Genomic DNA, 21,268 nt, shown 5'->3' with positions numbered 1-21,268 from the left:
GGTACTGGGAACTAAGGTTGGGTGGCACGATGCCAGGGTAATCCTATGGGTTAGGCTTATAAAGGCTCAAGGGCCATTAGCCTAGTACACACCTATGAACCTATAAGCATTAACCAAGAAAACAAAATTACAGATGAAAAGCACATGAAATCTGAAACCCAATTACTATAACCTGCTCAGGTCTGCAGTAAGTAGCCTAACTCTCTCTTAAATCAAATCACTACTTAAATCCAAGATGGCCACTACACCAGGGCAAACAAATTAATCAAAGCAAAAAATGCAGAAACTGTATCAGGCAATGCAAAAAACAGGTCTAAATGCCTATATTACTTAGGTAACTTAAGTGCAGATACACAAAATATATTTTTATGGCTTTTTTCTCTTATTTAAAAATACAGCAGTTAGTCAAACACTAAACACATGTGATGCACTCCTCTGTAGACTGAGCTATACTCTAAGTACTGACTAAGTAAACAAAACAAATGAAATACAAGTGAAATTTAAAGGCCAAGTTCTATAAGCTACCCTGGACCAGCAGTAACTAGTTTAACCCTCAGTTAGATCACATCATTACTTAAATCCAAGGTGACCACCACACTAAGCCAAAGACAGTACTCAAAGCAGAAACTAAAATGCAGATTTACTCAACAAAGAAATAAAGTGCAATACAGACAACTCTAAACTGCTAAACCAGTTAGGCAATTTAAGTGCAGACACACAAAATATAAAAAGTACTTTCTTGGCTTTTTCTCCAATTTGAAAAAACAACAGTTATTCAAATTCTGACTGCATGTGGTACAGGCCTCTGTAGTCTTATCAAAATGCAAGGCTAACCTAACCAATGAAAAACAAGTGAAATCTGAAGTCCAAGTACTCTAAGCTACCCAGGACCAGCAGTAATTAGTCTAACTCTCACTTAGATCAAATCACTACTTAAATCCAAGATGACCTCTGCAACAAACAAAACTGATTACTCAAAGCAGAAAATAAAATGTAGAAAGAGGGTATCAAGCAATTAAGAAACAGCTCTAAATGGCAACATATGTTAGGCAACAAAGTACAGACATCCAAAAAAGTAACTCAAGCAGAATGTTATAAATTAAAAGTGAATATGAATAAGGATGATGAAATGGGGAAGGGTTCAAGAGATAAAAGACTTAAGATTTTTAGGATAATGGCAGCCATCCTATATAATATTCCACTCACGAAGCAGCAGGAAGTATTCTGAGAACTAAGCAAGTGTGGGAATACAGAAATGAGATTATTACCTACAGGAAGGTCTGCAAGCAGGGTTGTTGAAAATAGGCAATTGGGAGCTGTAACTTATTGGAAGGAATTAGCAAAGGAACCAATAATTGGGAGCAAATAATTCAATCGGGATGCAACAGAATATTGTGAGTCTAAGCAAAGGTTGGGACTGCTTTTGCTGTCAGGGACGGCTAATAGATTATAAGTAAACAAAAATGGATAGTGGAGTTCTAAGTGACAGACCAGCTCTGGTAGAGGTTTTATAAAAATCTAAAAAAGCGGCTGCTGTTAAAAAGAGGGAGAATTTGGACAGCACATAAAATACTGTACAAGTATAAGAATCAACTAGAAGATGTTTGAAAAGATTATGAAAAAAGAAGGGAAAGGTAATTTATAAAAGAACAATGGGAAGAAATGTGTGAGGCTCCCAAGTATGCTGCATGAAGTGCTTGCATGGATATTTTATATCACAGGCAGACTTCAAAAGATTGATTTTCAGATAGACAACAAATACTGGATGTTTGATAAGGAAGAGAAAGCTAATTGGGAACATAAGATGGCAGATTTAAAAATTCCCTAGAGTAATTTGATGGAAATGTTGAGGAACAGATGGCTGTAGCTAAGTCTTTTTGAAGTGGGTTACATGATCAGAATTGCTTGACATAGTAAGGCCTTACTAAATTTAATGTTACTGACTGCCCCCCCCCAAAAAAAAAATCAATTACTAGAAAAGGGAAATCACAATCTATACCAAACATAACAGAATATGTTCTTCATAGTCAATGTTGCAGTACTGTTCCTTGGGTCTTCCTGCCATGCAGAAGCCTGTGATTATCCTAGTTTACAGAGTCTCTGTATAGGATCATAGGAATTTACTAGGCTAATGGCCCTAGGGACCTTACAAGCCTAGCCAAGTTCTAGCCTTCTTTCCACGATCAGCACCTATTACCCCTGCCCAAGAGAGACATAGGTGGAACCCCTGAGGTAAAGTTACGCTTACCCATCCAATCGTCCATACTGAGTTTGAATTGGGCCAATGAGGTGCTCTGTTTGGCATGAAGTGGGAATCTGTTCCAAAGGTGTGGTAACCTCAGGGAGACAATCATTCCTTATCAACAGACATCTTCAGACCAATGTCTGGATGTCAGGGTATAAGATGGGAATCTGTGTGCAACATATTCAGTTCTTTCTAAATGTGCAGTCTGATGTGCTTCACTTTTGTTCAAAATGCTTGCAGTCCATCGGTCACTTCATTTTTCCAGAGTGTCTCCTTCATCCACTCAGATAAATACCCCACTGGGGATCTTCCTTTATTAATTTAATGTTTAAAAAGTTCAACAACTGGTGGAGGTGTAGGAAGGGAATCCCGCATAAAGATTTTTACTTGCATTTGTCAGTTCTGCCTGGGGCCTCAGCACAATGTCTCTAACTGCCCTGACTGTGCAAAACTCTGTGTGAAAACCATCAAACATAGGGCCAAGTTAAGTTATTAGCTCCCCATATGGAGTCCTTATCTTTGGTTTCCCCAATGGAGCTGCAGCCCACTGCCACCACAGGGTCTTTGCATCACCAGCTTCTGCTAGCATCATTCTGAAGAAAGAGAAAGATAAAAAGAACAAGGACTCTGACATTCCAGAGAAAGCTCCAGCTTTAGTACCCAAGGTGACTGACAACCCAAGTGAGGTACCTTTGCAGGCTTCTGGTCAGGCAACTCCTAAGCCCAAACCCTTTGGTTTCATCCCTTGGGAAGCAGCCTTTATTTTCTGCCTACCTACCACTAATACCATGACTTAGACATCTGTCGGGTCTTAGGTCACTCAGCAAGTCTCAGCTTCGACATCTGCACCTCTTAAGGGAGATACCTGTCCACCTCTGCTGTTGCAATCTTAACTGAAGTCGTGGTCAGACGACTACAACCTCAGATTCAGATTCCTCAAGCTCAAAAGATGAGGAGGAGTTGTCCTACTCTAGGAAATTGACACAACAAACTTATTCAAATTCAGGCTCTGATGACATTCTCTCTTCTGCCTCCCCACGGAAGACCTTTCTTTTGGGATATCTTTCAAAGAATGAATGAGGCCTTTAACTGGGAAAACAAATAGATCTCACAAGCTCAGACCCATTACAGGAACTGCTAAGTTTGCCTTCTCCCAGGCCACTGACTATCCTTCCTGTACACACAGTACTGGATGATGTCTTTGAAGACATTGCTTTACATCCTGATTCTTTACCACCTGCTCCTAAGAAACCAACTGCAGAAGCACCTTTATAAAAATCCCAAGGCTGACCCCTCAGTAGTCTCTACTGAATTCACAAAGGCTGTACCTAAGCTACCAACTAGACATGTGTAAACTACTGATGGAGAAAGAAGACTATTAGATTTGGTATAACAACAGGAAAAGTAGACTATTAGACAAATTTAGTACAAACGTTTATACCTCTGCCACCCATGCACTGAGAGCATTAAACTACCAATTCCATAAGCTAAAGTACCTTGAATCTCTCCAGAACAATGTTTTAACTAAAGTGGATTCTACTGTGGATAGAACCTTACCAAAAGAAATTCAGGAGACAGCAAGAGAAGCTTTACAAGTCTCTAAACACTCCTTAAAGTGTGGCTAAGATACCTTAAATGCATCATGCAGAGCAGCTGTCACAGGTTCTGTCATCCACAGACATGCATAGCTCAGGATCCAGCCCTTGTGAGATCAAAATAAGGCTGAACTACTTGATACCCCACTAGACAAAGAATTCATTTTCAGACCTCCAGATGAACAGGTTTTTGGGAAGCTAGATAAGAACGGAAAGCAAATAAAAACTGTGAGGGAATTTTATTTGTCTCCAACACCAAGGTATAGTAGCAATTACCCCTAAAAACCTTGTCTTTTCACCCTAGACAAGAAAAGTGAAGGGAACGCCTTGACAATGGCAACCAGAACAGTCACACAGAACAGGGAGCTTCACAGAGTCCACCCAGCACAAACAACAACTATGACTATATGTTCAACCCCAGCCTCCCATATCCTTACCCTCCCTCCCCTACAAAACTCTGGCTGGAAGACTCTCCTCCTTTGTAAATCAATGGAAAAACATCACCTGGGACCAATGGGTCCTCCACATCATAGAAAAGGGGGTACTACACACATTCAGAGAAATCCCACCCTTTTTGGACATTTTAAAACCACCAAAAGAACAGGAAAGCCTTAACACCTATCCTCAAGGAACTACTTCTCCTAGGATCCCTTCAACCTGTTTCTCCAGATCAGGAAGGAAAAGACTTCTATTCAAGGATCTTTCTAGTTCCAAGAAAGGAGGGCAAATGGAGGCCCATCCTGGACTTTTCAAAACTAAACAAGTTTCTCAACACCCTAAAGTTCAAAATGCTTACCTTGCAAAAACTCATTTTCATGATTTATCAAACTGCTTTCATGATCACTCTAGACTTAAAAACACTTACCTCCATATCCCCATACCAAACAGTCCCAGAAAATACCCAAGATCTGTAGCAACAGAATCTCACTTCCAGTTATGTATGTTACCATTTGGGCTGTCCACTGCTCCTAGAATTTTCACAAGAAGCAGACAAGTTCATCACTGCAGACAGATCAGACATAACCTGGGGGGCCTACTTAGGTTCCCTGAAAGTGCAGGGCATCTGAACACCACAGCAGAGAAAACTGCATATAAATCAGAAGGAGTTACCTGGCTATTAAGGCTTTTCAGCAGAACCTAAGCCCACGGACAGTGCAGATCTGGACAGACAACACCACAGTAATGTGGTACATAAACAAACAAGGCGGGGGGTACCCTGTCCAATCCTTTATACAGCCTCACAACGAAGATTTGGGTGCTGGCTCAAGAAGTACGGCTAACTCTCATAGCATCTTATATTCTGGGTCAGAACAATACTCTGGCAGAGTCTCTAAGCAGGAATCTTCTAGACCGGAACGAATGGGTACTAAAGAGAGAAGGGTTTCTGGGGTTAACTCTTCAGTGGGGGGGGGGTCCCCTAAACAGACCTGTTTGTCTCTCACCAAAACAGATAACTACAGAGGTTCTGCTCTAGAACTCAACAGACAGAGATTTGGAAAACAGATGATTTCTCTTTCATACAGACAAACTTGTTCCTGTATGCATTCTCATCCTTGCCTCTGATCCCCAGGATACTGATAAATGCTGGGGCAGACAGACCCAGCATGATTCTAGGGCCCCCTTCAGGACAAGGCAAAAGTGGTTATCCCTTCTCTTGACCCTCAGTGAAGGGATATTCTGCATCCTACTGCAGGGAGTAGAGTTCCTCAGCCAAGCCAAGGGATCTGTCTTCCATCCTAACCTAGTCACACTCAGGTTAAAAGCCCACAGGATTGGGTTTTGACACCAAGGAATGCCTCCTATCCCACAGATGTACTTTCCATTCTAAAGGAGGCAAGGAAACCCACTACCAGGAAAATCATACCTGTCAAAATGGAAGAAATTCTCCATCTGGTGTCACAGAAAGAATACCTTTCTTAGGCAGATATCAACTCAGTCTTGACATACCTTTCAGGCCTATTTAGACAGGGACCTTCCTAATCCAATAATAAAATGCATGCATCTGCAATATTGGCTTGCCTGCACAGTGTTACACCTATCTTTTCGCAACCCCCCTCCATGAAGCTTTTCCTAAAAGGGATAATTCCCTTGAAACCACTCAGAGGGAGCCCTATTCCTGCCTGAGATCTATATCATCTGCTTGAGAAGCTCATCCCCCCGAACCTGCTGCCACTGCCTCTCTAAAGATGCTCACTTGAAAGACCACTTTCCTTATAGCTATCACATCAGCAAAGATGGTCTCAGAGCTACAAGCCCTCATGTGTAAAGAGCCATTCACTGTCTTTCACAGGGATGGAGTAACCTTTAGAACACCTGTCACCCCTGGGATTCAGGTTACTCAAAGGCTCTTGCCACCCCTATAGTGCCTTTTTAAGGCAAAGTTCAAAGGACAAAACCACCACCGTAACAGGTACAAGCATGCAAAATCTGAAGGTAATGCTACTCAATGCTAGAAATCTAAATCTCAAAATGCACTCTCTTGAGGCACTCCTAAAAATGGAGAACATCGATATCTGTGCAGTAACTTGAGACCTGGTTCAAGGCTCCAGAGAGCACCCCTGCAATACCAGGCTACAACTCTTACCACACTTTTCGGCCACCAAACCAGGACCGAAACACTAAAGGTGGAGGACTGTCAATATTCACCAAGGATATTCACACCACCAGGCTAGTTGCCCAACACAATGCATCTGAAATTCTCCAGGTGCAACTAACACTAGGTAAGACTGCAATCCAAATTGTAGCTTGCTACAGATCCCCCTCCATACCCCAAGATTCTCACTACACTTTTCTAAACATACTGGAAAGTATTAAGATAGAACCAAACACCCTAATAATGGGTGATTTTAACTACCCTGCCATTAACTGGGAAAACTACTCATGTACCAACACCTTTGCCCAACGGTTCTTGGAATTCATAAATTCCAACGCCCTGGATCAACTAATCCATAGTCCCACCAGAGACTCCAATATCCTAGACCTGGTCATTACCAACATGGGAAATCGATGCTCCACACCTATGGTCACCCCTTCGTTAGTCAGGTCTGACCATAAGCTAATCACCCTTAACATCCACATCCCACCCCCACCCCCCAGTAAGGAAACCTCCATAAAAAACTTCTCCAAAGCCAACTTCATGCTACTCAAGTCAGAAGTGACAAACTTCATGACACTCATGCAGACTGGAACTGAAAGTTCAACTGCTGAATCCTACACTAAGGCAATGTACGAGCACATCCACTCATGCATGAATCGTGCCATCCAAAATAGAACCAAGATGCTCTCATCCAAAAAAAGGAAGCCAATCTGGTGGTCCCCTGCCACAAACAAACTTTACAACAAAAGGAAGAAACTGTTGCAGAAAAGCGGAAATTCCCAGGATGCAAAAAACTCCCTTATCAGCCTCAGTAAGAAACTGAGATCCCTCATAAAATCCTCCAAAGCTAGTTACGAAAATAAAATTGCCAAAGATTCCAAAGACAACCACAAGGCATTCTATAACTATGTCAAGAATCTAAATGGCAATGCCCAGATCTTCTCTGAGCTAAAACAGAATGGCATTAAATATACTGATCCCAAGGATATTGCCAGTATCCTGGCAGATCGATTCAGTGCCAACTTCATCCCCCTCTCACCCCCTAAATGGCCCATCTCAATACCGGAAGATTGCCAAATTCCGGTAATGGCCACACAGGTAAAAAACACACTCTCCAAATCTAAGACTACAGCATCCATGGGACCAGATGACATCCCGGGCTGTGTACTACATGAACTACAATATGAACTGGCACCTCACCTAAGTGTCATGTTTAATCATAGCCTCACCTCAGGTTTCGTGCCCACTGAGTGGCGAAGAGCTACAGTTGTCCTACTCCACAAGGAGGCATCCACTCTGGATCCCGGAAACTACTGTCCCATCAGTCTGACGAGCCTTATCTGCAAGGCCATGGAGCGTATTATCATGGAACCTATAAACAAAGACATTGGCAACCTTCAAACACTGGACCCCACCCAGTTTGGGTTCGTGAAGGGCCGATCTTGTCTCCTGAACCTGATTGACTTCTTCAAATTAGTCTCCAGAGCCATGGACAAGGGTAAGGTGGTCCACACAGCCTATCTAGACCTTGCCAAGGCCTTTGACACCATCCCCCACTCTGGAATCATAGATAAACTTACTAAGCTGGGCATTAATCCCTACGTCACCCAATGGGTTGCTAACTGGCTTGCTGATAGAACCCACACTGTAAAAGTAGCCAACTCCAAATCCAGCTCCAGACAAGTGGAGTACCTCAGAGTTCAGTCCTGGGACCGCTCTTGTTTGGCATCTACTTCTCTGAAGTACAGGCCAACACTAAGGGACTCTGGCTAACAAAGTTCGCAGATGACTGCAAACTGGGAGCCATTACTGAATCCCCAGATGATGTGGATACTCTACAAAAGGGCCTTACAGAAACAGATGCTTGATGCCAGAGCCATGGGCTCAAGCTCAATGCCAAGAAATAAGAAGTTATGTACCTACCATAACGTTCCATGTTAGTTGTCTTCTTTCTTGCTTGATGGGTTCGAGCCGATCTCGGCTCGGCCACTTGCTAAGCTCGAGAGTCACTTTTACCAGCTCGAGGCAGCCCCATATCCCATGATGCAAGTACCCAGATCGCTTTGATGACAAAGGGCAATAGCACAGCATAAATACTTCCCAAAGGAAGAAAGAAAGCCTACAGGATGAAAGAAGGACCAGTTCTGAATGGTCTTCACCATAACAATCTCTTGTAGAAAGGTCTGTCCAGGCCTGAGAAGACAACTAACATGGAACGTTATGGTAGGTACATAACTTTAATGTTAAGTTGTCAATCTTCATTCTGCTTGATGGGACCGCCCCTAGCACCTCTATCCTGGGTGGCTCAATGGAACAGACTCTTGAGGACTGTAGAGCCAAAACTGGCTCTGTCCCTGGAGGCCAAGTCCAATTTGTAATGGGAAACAAAGGTATGAGGAGTAGCCCAAGTGGCCGCTGCACAAATAGTGTCTAAAGGAAGTCTAGCTTGAAAGGCTGTAGAAGTAGCTAAGCTTCTAGTTGAATGCGCTTTAGGTTTTGAGCACAGCTGTTTTCCCCTGAGCTGATAAATTTCAGAGATGACAGAAGAAAGCCATCTAGATAAGGTAACTTTAGAGACAGGAAGGCCTTTCTTGTTATCAGCATAGGAAACAAAGAGTTGATCGGATTTCCTAAATTGTTTAGTTCTGTCCAAATAATATCTGAGTTGGCGATGGACATCAAGATAATGTAGTTTTGTTCGATCTGTTTGAATAGTTTGGAAAAATACAGGAGATCAATGGATTGATTCAAATTAGTCTTTGAGGCGACCTTAGGCAAAAAGGTCAGATTAGTTCTCAATGATACTCTGTCTTTGTGAAAGACCAAATAGGGGTCGAACCGATAGAGCATGAAGTTCAGACACCCTCCTGGCAGATGTATTAGCTACTAGCATTAACGTTTTCCATCCAAGAAATATCAGGCAGCAACAAGCAGCTGGCTCAAGGGGGAAGAATCAAGGATGTCAGCACTAAATTTAGATCCCATTGAGGGGGAGGACTCCTGACTGGAGGTTTCAGGAGGAAAATTCCTATTAAGAAGGCTGTACAAAGCCTGTGGGACATAATATTGTGATCTGCGACCCGACATGAAAGTTCGAGATAGCAGCCAATTGAACTCTCACTGTGGAAGAAGAGGATCCTGCATGAAAAATCTTCGCTAAGAAATCCAAAACTGCCTGAACTGGAGCAGTGAAGGGATCAATATTTTTGGCTTTAGCCCAATAAGAGAATCGTTTCCATTTGCTTGTATAAATCCTCCTGGTAGAGGATTTTAAGGAAGCTACTAGAATGTCTCTAACGGGGTTAGAGATCAAAGGAAGCCTGGCTAAGGAAGGAAGTGGAGCAACCATGCTGTGAGGTTGAGAGAAGGTATAGACCGTGCAGCTGACCGGATTGGTGAATCAGAAGATCTGGCACTGGGTCCAGATGCCACGGCTGCACCAAAAGGTGACGATGGAGGAACGGGAACCAAATTTGTCGAGGCCAATAAGGAGCAATGAGAATCATTTTGGCTCTCAAAACGGTTGCTTTCTGGATAACTTGAGGGATCAGAGGAAATGGAGGAAAAGCATAAAGAAGTCCCTGGGGCCAATCCTGGGTCAGAGCGCCTCTGGGGGGATGGCCTGGTAGAGGGAAGAGAGAGAAGAAGTCTGGGCATTTGCTGTTTTGGGGAGTAGCAAAAAGATCGCAACACGGGCGACCCCATTCCAGAAAAATCTCTTCCACTATAGATTGCTTGAGAGACCACTCGTGAGGCATGAGAATAGCTCTGCTCAATCTGTCCGCTAAAATGTTGGTTTTCCCAGGGATGTGCGTTGCTACCAGAAACCGATGAGAGGAGATCGCCCATTGCCAAAGTCTGAGCGCCGACACAAGGGGTAGGACTTGGTTCCGCCCTGTTTGTTGATATACCAAACTACAGACATGTTGTCTGTGTGGACTGCAATTGTCCCTACAGGAAGAGAGTCGTTGAGGGTTTGCAACGCTAAAAGCACTGCTCTCATCTCTAGGACATTTATGTGCAGGTGGTACTCAACGGGTTGCCACGCCCTATGAACCATCCTGCCCTGATAATGACCCCCACCCGATCAGGGAGGCATCCGTGGTGACAGTGGCTACCGGGATGGGGTACAAAGTGTCTGCCTTGGTGAATCTGGGGAGATGTGATCCACCAAGCAAGATGATTTTGCAAATCTGTGTCACCAGAATTTGGTGACGATTGGAAGTTGTTGGTAAGACCACTGAGTGAACAACATCCACTGAAGAAGGCGCATGTAGAAGCGAGCCAGGGAAGAAGTAATGGCCGCAGCCATGAGGCCTAATACCTTTAGAACCATTCTGGCCAGTACTTTCTTGTTGGCTAGAATGATCCTGACATGACTTTGAATGTCTGAAACTCTTTGATCTGTAAGGGTAGCTGACATCCGAACAGTGTTTAAGTTTGCCTATGAAAGTAATAGACTGGCAGGGCGATAAGGATGACTTTTCAAGTTGATCGAGATGCCCAAATGAGAACAAAGATTTATTGTGTAATCCCTGGCTTGAACAAGCTGATGCCTGGTGGTGGCTGAAAGGAGCCAGTCGAAACACCTGGAATCCTTGACGCCTCAGGTGAGCCGTGACCACTGCTATGCATTTGGTGAACACTCTGGGGGCTGTAGTGAGACCAAAGGGCAGGGCTCTGAAGTGGAAATGTCTGGACCCCAGCCGAAAGCAGACAAATCTCCTGAGCGCCTGTGAATTTTATGTGATAGTACGCATCCTGAAGAGCTATTGAGCACATCCAGTTGTCCTTCTGTAAGAAGGGCAGAATTGACTGAAGAGTGACCATTCGAATCTTGTCTTCCTCACAGACTTGTTGAGTCTGCTGAGATCCAATATTGGTCTCCAGTCTCCCGTCTTTTGGGGACCAAAAGAACCTTGAGTAGATTCCGGCTCTGAATGGTCTGTTGTAACTGGCTGAATGGCTCTTTTTGCAGTAGTTTTAAGACTTCTAACTCTGCAATTTCCCTTAGACCGGTGGTACATCTGGAAGGGAATTTGAGGGATAGAAAGGACTTTCCTCGAAAGGAATTATGTAACCCTCGGATATGATCGACTGTACCCATCTGTCTTGAGTGAGGGAACGCCAGGCTTCTGGGTACAGCGATAGTCTTCCCGACTGCCTCCAAGGAGGGACAGCCGGGCAACATCTCAGGGATGCTGAAAGGGCTTGTCAGAGAGACTCTCTGTTTCCCTGGTTTTGTGGACCCCTCTGCCTCTTGATGTTGTTACCCCTCTGCCTCTAGGGGTAAACTGACCACGTGAATGACTCCTTGGGATTTGCAGAACCACATTTTGCCACCCTTCTGTCCTTTGGGGTAAGGTCTAGAAGGTGGAAAACGGACTCCTACGGCAGAAAGAGTTTTGCCGTCCTGCTCACACCTGGTCAATGTTTCCTTCACTTGAGGGCCAAACAAAGCTGACCCATCAAAGGGAGAGTTTGTGAAGGACGCCTTAAAGGGATCTGCAATTACATAGCCGCATCCAGGCTTGGCGCCTAAGAGCCACACCTGTACTCTGCGCGCGGCCATCAGCAGCATATGATATTAGCCGCATGGAGGAGTTTGCAATGGAGTTAAGGGTTCCTAGCTGCGAAGCAATTTTTCCTGAGCCCCTGCAGCTGTAGGATCCTGCACAACTTCACCTAGCTCCTTAAGGATATCCCTTTGGAGTCTGGTGAAGTGACATAGGTAGTTCAGCATAGCAAAGGTCGCTGAAGAAAACATCCGCTTACCATACCTATCCATGGTCCTAGAGTCCTTATTAGGAGGATGGACAGGTACGGAAGGATCTGCAAGTTCCTTCTTGGTGGCAGCCGCCACCACCATGGCATGTGGGGACACCTTTTGTGAGGAATTGCTTGCCCGACGGGGCAGTAATAAATTTAGAAGGCCTCCTAGGGACTGGCTCTACAGAGTCAGGAGCAGCCCACGCCTTTCGGGCAATAACCTGCATAAGGGGTCCGAGACACCCAGGAGGTGGAGGGGCGAGATCCAAATGCCTCCAGGTATACTGACTCATCCTCAGAGGGATTATTGGTGGGCCAGTTTCCCCTCTGTCTAAGGAGTTCTAGGATGTCTGAGAAGGAGACATCCTCAGAGGGTGATCTTGGGGATCCCTCTGACTCATCTAAGTCAGTATCTGAAGTGATAGACTCGGGAGTCTAAGTCCTCTTCCGCTGAGGATCTCCCAAAAATCAGGAGAATCCTCGGAAGAGGGGGATATTCCCAGTGGGGAAACCTGAGGCGGAGGATCTCTGGGTCCTGTAGCAAGAGAAGTAGCAGAGATGTCAACAGGCACTATAGAGGGAGGAGCTAAGGGAACAGACTGCTGGCTGAGACCAGTGGCCAGCACACTCTTCATCACCTCGGCTCCCTCCCAGGGAGGTCCGAGAGAACCCGCCTCAAGAACTAGGAACCCAGGGCCCACCGAAAGGGAAGGCTCCGAGGCAGATGTCGGAGCCGAGCTCACTGGGGCCGAGGCTCCGGAAGAGCGGGCTCGGACAAGGGTCCGATGCCACTCATCCCTCGGAGGAGACCAGGAAGCCCGCCACCGAATCCCTATAAGGAAGGTCTCAAGAGGAGATAAGAGTAGAGGCTGAAGGAACAGAAGGGGTATCTGTCCCTCAGCCGTAGCAGTAACCATTCCCAAGACTCCAACTCCAAACTCTGGGGTAGAGTCAAGGAGGAACTGCAATGGGTGTGGACCAATAGTCGCCTGCTGAGACGGACTATGTAGCATTTGGGCCAGTGCCTGTGACTTAAGTAATCTACTGACCACTCTCTCTAAATCATGGTCAAAAAGCCTGGATGACCTTGAAGATCGAGAGGAGAGAAAAGTATCGGCTCCAAGGAAGGGGACCTAGACCTCTTCCTCGAAGGAACCATCGGAGCCGATGAACCACAGAAACTGTCGGAGCCGACAACTTATCGGCGCCGACAGGTAGCTGATGCATCGGCTCCAGCCGGAGCCGATACAGCCACAAAAGTAAGGTGTCGGAGCCGATCGGAGCCGACACCGATGCCTGAGCCACATGGTGGTCGGAACCGATCAGAGCCGACACAGAATCGGCACCGATAGCCATCGGTGCCGGGTTTATGTAGTACAGTCGGCTCCAGCCGGAGCCGATCTCGACTCTGAAAGAGTCAGAGCCGAGGCCACAGGCTTGGACACAGAAGCCTGGGCCTTGGAAGACTTTGAAGTCTTAGATGGAGCCGACTTAGCCGGGAGCCCTCCGGCTTAGCGGCAAAGCCCTCAAAATTAATTTATTCTTTCCTGCAGGACTCTCTGGCTGAAAGAGTGACAAATAGCACAGGAGTCCTGCAGGTGAAGAGGCCCCAGGCAGTAAAAGAAGTGTGACCGTCTGTCAGAGACATCTTTTGACAGCACGAGTCACACTTTTTAAAGCCTGAGACCCTTTCCTTAGACATAGTGAATCACACACACACACAACACTAGTCCAAGAAATTAAATTATATAAAACTATCAATAACAGACACACACACCCTAACAAGGGGGGGATGGGAGAAAGTCTGACTAGAAATTTTTAAGGAGTCAGGGAAAATCTTGTCAGAAAAGGACTAAAACTGTATTAAAAATAATTATCTAAAGTTTTTTCTGAAGAAAGGGGCAAAAGTAGTAATATAACAATCACTTACCAGGAGCTGGTAAAAGGAGGACCTCATCAGCGAAGCGGCAAACGAGATCTGGGTACTTACCGCCTTGCATCATGGGATATGGGGCTGCCTCGAGCTGGTAAAAGTGACTCTCGAGCTTAGCAGTGGAGCCGAGGATCGGCAACCCATCAAGCAAGAATGAAGGCGAGATTGACAACTTAACATTGTATAGTTATCCCCTTTGAGAAAAAACATGTACCCATGAATTACCATATAGGTGGCAGTACACTAAACACTGAAAGTGTGATAAGAGACTTAGGGACACAGGTGGACAGTGGTCTCACCTTCGATAACCACATCGCCACAACAGTCAGGAAATCCTTCTATGTGGCACACCTCATCACTAAGGGCTTTTCAAACATAAAAAAGGAGGTCATTGTCCCACTGTACTCTTCCCTCATTAGACCCATTATAGAATACAATGTCCCGTTTGGTATGTACCTCTCAAGACATCTGCAACAACTGGAAAGGCCGCAGAAATACCTCACTAAAAGAATCACAGGCCTAAAGCAGATGCCCTACACTGACCACCTTAAAAAACTCCAACTGTACTCTGTCGCATATCGTCTACTCAGAGGCGATCTCTGCTTAACATACAAGGCCATGTCAAACCCAGAGCTGTTGGACATGCTACACTTAAAGAAATCCCAATCCCTCAGAGCCACATGCTCCAGGGATCTAAACCTTGTCATCACAATAAACAAAACATGCTGGAAGGATAGGTTCCTGACCCAGAGACTCCCCAGGCTCTGGAATAGATTGCCCATACATGTCACGCAGAGTGCCTCTTTGGCCCTCTTCAAAAGGAACCTTGACGATTGGATGGGAAAAGGAAATTCACCCCGGGATCACGTCAATCGCCCTGCTAGACAGGGGTCCAGGGAAGTAAACAGTGTGGCAAAAGAAATAGCCAGGGAATTGTTATGTCTAGGCTTGTATAGGCCCTAGGGCTGATAGCCTAGTACCAACCTATGAACAAACCCATCTTTTATGCCTAAATATATATCAGAACTTACCCTAAACTAAGCTATCCACCTGCCAGTCAAGTAGATCAATGTTGAAGTACATACTTCAGCTCTCCAACCCCTCTATCTGCTGACCAATTTTCTCCCCCTTGCTGGGAACAAGGGGTAAAGGAATTCTCGGCAGATAGTCCTTTTTTCTCCATCAGCCCCTGTCTGCCTCCTTATGATTTTCCTCCTTCGCAATCAAATTCAGACAACTGTGGAGACGGTGCTGTCCTCAGGCATCAGGCTGCCTGTTCATTGCTTATAAAGACCTGAAGATAGCATTGATGGAAGCCCTTATTTTACTCTGACATCGGCTAGGGATGATCCAAAGAGTCTGGATACTAGGCTGATTGTGGGCTTCTGCACGGTAGGAAGACCCAAGAATCAGTAGTGCAACACTGAGCTACTTCCACATATATAATTATTGTTAAGTGGGACACAAATGTCCTTTCTGATTATTGTAAATTAGACAAAAGAACCGGATGTGGGATATTTAGAAAAGGGAAGGTGCAAATTTCATAGAAATAAATGGACTTTGTGGGAATAATAACCACAGGTTTAAGAAAGGCAAGAATAGAACAATATAAGTAATGTTGGGTGAATTAAAATCATTAAAAAGAAAATAAATGTACTGTATGAGAATAACAAAAAAACTGTTATTTTGTTTTATTTTCCATTAATACATGTAAATTTATGTTGTAGTTTAAAATGTAGTGATTTGATAAAGATATTTAAAAACATGTATTTATTACACTTACATTTTTGTTTTGCAATATTCTGCTTTCTTTATACATACTTCTGACGTTTCATTGGTTCACAGGCGTTTGCTAGGCTAATAATCATAAAGGCCTTTTTAAGCCTAGCCATGTATCCCAAATCTCAGACAAGTTCTGGTACCCTTGATAAGTGTACGCAGGACCTTGGGAGACAGGTACCAAACCAAGGATGAATTTCCTTTCCCCCACCTAATTGTCCAAGTTACACTAGAATTGTGTTAGGGAGGAACTCTGCTTCACATGAATAGGTATCCTATTCCAGAGAAGGGGTAGTCTCTGGAATACATACCTGTCTCTCCAGCAGGTCCTATTTATATCACAGGTAAGGTTTAAGTCTTGAGAACAGGTAATTATGGTGCTTTTTGTTTTGCAGATATGCAGGAGGTCCATCAGGATAGGATCTGACAATGCCTTGTATGCCAGGCACTGATCTCCCCTTAACAGACTGTAGGAGACAAAATATAGGGATACGGCCTTGAGGCAGTCTGCAGAGGACATGTTACTTACCCCCTGTATTCTTTTAGTGTGGAACCTATTTAGAAGTTGCAGTTGCTGGATATGCTTGGTTAGGTACATGCTAAAGGGGGCACAGTACTCAATAATAGGTCTGATGAATGCCGAATACAGTGGAACAATGACTTGCTTGGACCTTAATGCTATATCTTTGTTTATAAGTTGCACAACATAGAACAATTTCTTCACTACTGCAGACACATGATGGTCAAAGGCTAGATTACTGTCTATGTGTGTTCCCAAGTCCCTGACTACTGGGTCAACTCTTAGGGGTATGTTGTCAATATGATAGTTAACAGGGGTGACACCAGCTATTTATTTGAGAAAAACTTTCTTGCAGTTTTTATTAACTTAAAAGTCTCATAGATTATATATTTTCTCTGGCTGAAGATATCTGTATAACTTTTTTTTTGCACATTAGCAAATGTATCTCTTCTATCAGCTACATATATTTGGAAAAACACAAAAAAAGTCCCTTGCACCCAAGTCAATCTGCCAGTAATTAATGTAAATCCAAGCAATGTAACAGGCAGAAGACACCAGACTGAAACTGTAGAAAATTTATTAAAACAGTAGTATAAAATAATAAAAACGTGCACAGCTAAGCGCTTTCAGGCTAACAAGCCCTTCTTCAGATAATGCACAACAGATAAACACAGCTTTTAAAATATACAACAACCAATCAAAAGTTAGTATTTTACCCTTCTTTTTCTAAGGATGGGTTTAAAGGAATAACAGCATTCAGGCCTGGGGGATTATCAGAAATCTCTCCTCCCCTTATTCTACCCTTAATCATGCATAAGGTCATAAATAAAAACTTATGCCCTATATTTTCCTTAATATGCTGAAACATATTGTTTCTAATGATACGGAATGTGCAGAAACTAGATGGATTATCAGGCTTGGGGCTGATAAACCCCCAGGCCTGAATGCTGTTATTCCTTTAAAATCCATCCTTAGAAAAAGGAGGGTAAAATACTAACTTCTGATTGGTTGTTGTATATTTTAAAAGCTGTGTTTATCTGTTGTGCATTATCTGAAGAAGGGCTTGTTAGCCTGAAAGCGCTTAGCTGTGCACGTTTTTATTATTTTATACTACTGTTTTAATAAATTTTCTACAGTTTCAGTCTGGTGTCTTCTGCCTGTTATATTGCTTGGAGCTCCATATATTTCCCAGCTATATGTATTATTTCTTTTAACTACTCTGTCATATGTAGTTCCATAATTATTGAACACTATCAAATGGCTTTTTCATAGGGAACCTAGGCAACGTGCATATGTCACTGTAAAAAATGGGCAGATTTCCTGTTTCAAGGGATACTTCTTACTGTAATCCTGTATTACTGGAAATTGGCTGCTTAACTTTTCTACTCCATGTTTAGGTCTTTTATCTTTCAAGAAACATATTTGGTATCCCCTTTGTTCTCCTGATCTTGCTTTGTAGTAATTCTTTTTCCCACTAAAACTCTACTTAGCATTTGTAATTCTTGCTTATAGCGCAAAACTTTTGGAACAAATTAATCAAGATAAAATAATAAAGTGGTTGCTTCCTGAAACTTTCATATTTAATAAATTATTTTATATTGGTCATCAATTTTTGTTATGAATTCCTTGCTGTGAAATTTTTCTTCACTTTCACAAGATAACTCTTCAGTGCTGGCACACAAACCATAAAAGTGAACATGCTTAATAATGGTTGAGCAATACTTGAACAAGTAGGCTTTTTGAACTTTTAAATAACACCTCTGAAGTTACGCCTTTTTAAATGAACATTGCTTTAATCTACCAGCTGTATATCTGATCGGCTCTACTGAAAAAAGTCAAACTACCACAGAACACCAAATCATTTTTAAACTAGGTCCAAATACTTTTTAGAACATTTTCCAAGTCATTTTTAAACTAGGTCCAAATACTTTTTAGAACATTTTCCATAACAGCCACTAGGAAGCTGTAAATTAAGTTATGTATGAATAATTCAAGAGGCACACTGCTTCCTGTTTTGCCATACATCCCTAAACAGACAGTTGCATCACTGCAGTCTTAGTCTACAGGGAAAATAAAGATGACTAGTTTGAGAAAACATGTCATTTAGAGGTTTGGGACCTTGGCCATGGTCTGTTTTTGCCAAAATATCAGTCATGCCTCCATACCACCACAAAAGGCTTTCTTTGTACATTTAGCTTGCAAAAAAACACAAATGGCTGCATTTCTGTGATTCTTTTAACTATGACTACATGATACTACTACTTAAAAAATATGTAAATAAAGAACATAAATCTAAAACATCTACTTTATGAAGAGACAACATGTCTCTACCATTTATTGTGCAACACTTTTAGTGTTGAGATAGGCCTTCCAAATCTTCTTTGCATGGCAAATATGGTAAAGCTATATGAAAACCCTAAAAGAGAACAGGGAAAGGAGGAGAGGATTGCTTCCAATTATCTGGCAATACATGAATACTTGATAATTTTTTTCTGACAAATGGGACATAAGCTGAGTCATATATAGCAGTTTCTGCAAACAATGCTCAAAAAGCATTAGCAGTTTGGTGATGGGAAAATAGCAGCAAGAATAAGCCAACTGTGTCTATACTTACAGCTGCTGATAAAAATAGAAAGTCAGCCCCAAATGACAATGGTACTTCGAAGTATGTTTGATGGGAAGCTGCAGAGTTCAACTAACAATCTTCTACATATTATCTGCTACAGCAGCAATCTCCCTGAAATGAAACTCATACCCCACAAGGCTGCACTGATAAACACTGGTACAAGTGCAGCACGGTTCATTACTGACAGCACTGTTCACCCTGTCCTTCTTTGAATAACCTTTCAGCTGACACCTGGAGACAACTTTTTGAAAGTCAGTAATTTCCAATCAACCAGCTGGAAAGAAGTACATATTCAGCTAAATACCTGAACTGAGGAAGTGATGGATGATGACATGAAGCAGTTTTCAGGTGGCCAGCCGTGCTTGCAGTTGGATGGAAAGAAGCAAACATCTTCTTTGGCGAACTGCATAAAGACACAGAAACACTGATAATTATACTTCATCTACTTTCATGCTAGAAACTTGTTTTTAATGCTTAGTATTAGACATCTTAGAAGAACTAAGACAAATAAATCAACAGTAATATTTCTGCATTATGTAATTCTATTGCTTTCATAATGCAGGGTTTCCATGTCATTGCACTAATCAGATGGGATGTCTGGCTGTAAGAAAGCAAGTGTAGTAATTATAGGAACTATTTTACATTATTTACAAAAGCTGTCACAGGAGAATTTTAAGGCTAAAAGAAAGTAAGAGTTGATGTTCCTTAGAAAGTGAATGCAGTTTCAGCACATATTTTTATTTTCCTAAGGAGTTTGTGTTTTACCACCTTTGGACTCCGTCTAAAAGGCAATATATTCCACAAGGAATGCAAAGAGAAAACTCCACATTAAATAAAGAAAAGTATGTGCATGAAAGTCATAAAGTTTTGACACGCATTAATCAGTTGAAGGGTCCCTTTCTCATACAGAATGTCATGAAACATTGTAGCAAAACCAGTCTAGCTGCTGGGGGTGCTTCCACTTTCTCAAACATGCAGTGACTCTGAAGATGGTTATAAAGGATAGAGATAATAGAGCACAGCTCCATTCACACACAAACACTTGAATCATTTATAGTGAATTTTGCTCAGATGATTCAGGAAATACAGTTTGGACAATTTTTCATGAAGCTACATTCACTGAACTTGCTTTCAGGGAACTGACCTGCACACAATACACAGTTATGTGGGTCCTCAAGTACATACGTAGCTCTAAATATTTTAAGCATGGACAATAATGCCCTTGTAGCCTGCCAATGTACCAAAACAGTCATTCCCATTAAGTGTCCAAGTTTTTGTTAAAAATATCTAAACTAGTGCTCTCTTTAATATAACTTGGTAGCCTATTTCATGCATCAGCTACTCTCTCAGAGAACCAGTCAGTACATTTCTCATTTCTATATAATCTCCTTCACAGGCTGTCTAATGATTTTCTACTGCTCTTTGATAACCTCAAACATTCCCAGAAGTAGTTGCCCCTAAAAGCTTTGTATACCTGAATAAGATCCCTATATGCAACACTGTACAAATGCACATATTTTAATCTTTCAAAATAATTTAAACTTTCATATGTTTCTGCTGCACTCTTTCCAATTTACTCATGCAAGTTTCTTATAAGGTTTACATATTATTCCACACTGTAGGTCTAAGGTAATTTGTAAACAATTATGTCATCATTTCCAGTATCTTGCATTTTATAAATCATTCTACAAAGCATAATGTTTTATAACTATCATCAACCAAGTGGTTTATATAATCAGAAAAACTCAAAAGCTGGATCTACTAATATAACTATTTCCTTAAACGAACCCACAGTTTCAGTCACTATGTGCTGTATTAATCTTCAATCTATTTCTCCTAAATCTCATATGCTTAGTTTTTGATGTGTTTAACAGCATATCGTTTTCCTGTGCCCAAATGGTCAATTTACTCATTCTTTGGAAGAAATACTCTAGCTGTAACAGATGTAATCAGTTTACACATTTTCAATTCATCTGCATACAGACTGTAGAACACCTCAGGTGAAAAAGACAGATCTGAAAGATACAACTTAAACAATTGTGGGCTGAGGGCAGAGTTCTGTGGGAAACCTTGGCTATAACCTAGAATTTCACCTATTCATCTGCTGTACGATACTTTCCGTGTCATATTAGCAAGTCATGCAGCTAGCTATCTTATCAAAATTATATTAATACCTAGTTATTCTAATTTATTTATCAATATTTG

The 21,268-nt window shown here is 42.5% G+C and overlaps 1 protein-coding gene across 1 annotated transcript in view; it reads right to left on the bottom strand.

The window, feature by feature from the left end:
• The window catches only part of PHF1 (PHD finger protein 1), a 2,051,426-nt gene that overhangs the window by 104,514 nt on the left and 1,925,644 nt on the right, over positions 1–21,268 (bottom strand). Inside the window, exon 14 of the mRNA XM_044083522.1 lies at positions 19,368–19,466. Within this exon, the coding sequence (XP_043939457.1) occupies positions 19,368–19,466 (99 nt within the window). The remainder of the gene's footprint in view (positions 1–19,367; positions 19,467–21,268) is intronic.

Source organism: Protopterus annectens, chromosome 9.part0 (assembly GCF_019279795.1).
Source record: "Protopterus annectens isolate FY-2018-M chromosome 9.part0, PAN1.0, whole genome shotgun sequence".
NCBI classification, from domain to species: Eukaryota; Metazoa; Chordata; order Ceratodontiformes; family Protopteridae; genus Protopterus; species Protopterus annectens.
The sequence above is the reverse complement of the archived record's forward strand: the minus strand, read 5'-3'. Positions and strand labels throughout refer to the sequence as shown.